The following is a 329-nucleotide window of genomic DNA, read 5'->3' as shown; positions in this document are numbered from 1 at the left end:
GGTGAGCCCTGTGCGCAGCCTCACGGGGCCCCACTCCGAGGGTCTCTGCCATCCCCCTGGCCTTGCTTGCACAAGTCCTTGGCCAGGTCGTGGAAGAAGAAGCGCAGCTTGCCCTGCACCAGCTGCCGGTAGGTGAGGAAGATGCTGGTGACGTGGGTCTGCTCCATGGAGCGTGGGGAGCAGCCTGGCTCCCAGGGTCCTGCCTGAGGGGCGAGAGTGGGACAAGGGGGTGACAAAGCTGTTGTGCCCAGCGCAGCTGGCACCTGCGCCAGGGTGGCCTGGCTCGTGTGGGGGATGTCTCACCTCCCAGCTGAAGGGCTGCAGGAGCA

At 66.6% G+C, this 329-nt stretch overlaps 1 protein-coding gene across 1 annotated transcript in view; it reads right to left on the bottom strand.

Annotated features, from left to right (window-relative positions):
- Positions 1-20: 20 nt before the first annotated feature.
- THPO (thrombopoietin) overlaps positions 21-329 on the bottom strand; it is a gene marked incomplete at its 5' end in the record, with an annotated part of 981 nt that continues 672 nt past the window's right edge. Inside the window, 2 exon segments of the mRNA XM_009572118.1 lie at positions 21-203; positions 304-329. The exon segment at positions 304-329 is cut by the window's right edge and continues 40 nt beyond it. Of these exon segments, the coding sequence (XP_009570413.1) occupies positions 21-203; positions 304-329 (209 nt within the window).

Source organism: Fulmarus glacialis, unplaced genomic scaffold (genome assembly GCF_000690835.1).
Source record: "Fulmarus glacialis isolate BGI_N327 unplaced genomic scaffold, ASM69083v1 scaffold20062, whole genome shotgun sequence".
NCBI classification, from domain to species: Eukaryota; Metazoa; Chordata; class Aves; order Procellariiformes; family Procellariidae; genus Fulmarus; species Fulmarus glacialis.
The sequence above is the reverse complement of the archived record's forward strand: the minus strand, read 5'-3'. Positions and strand labels throughout refer to the sequence as shown.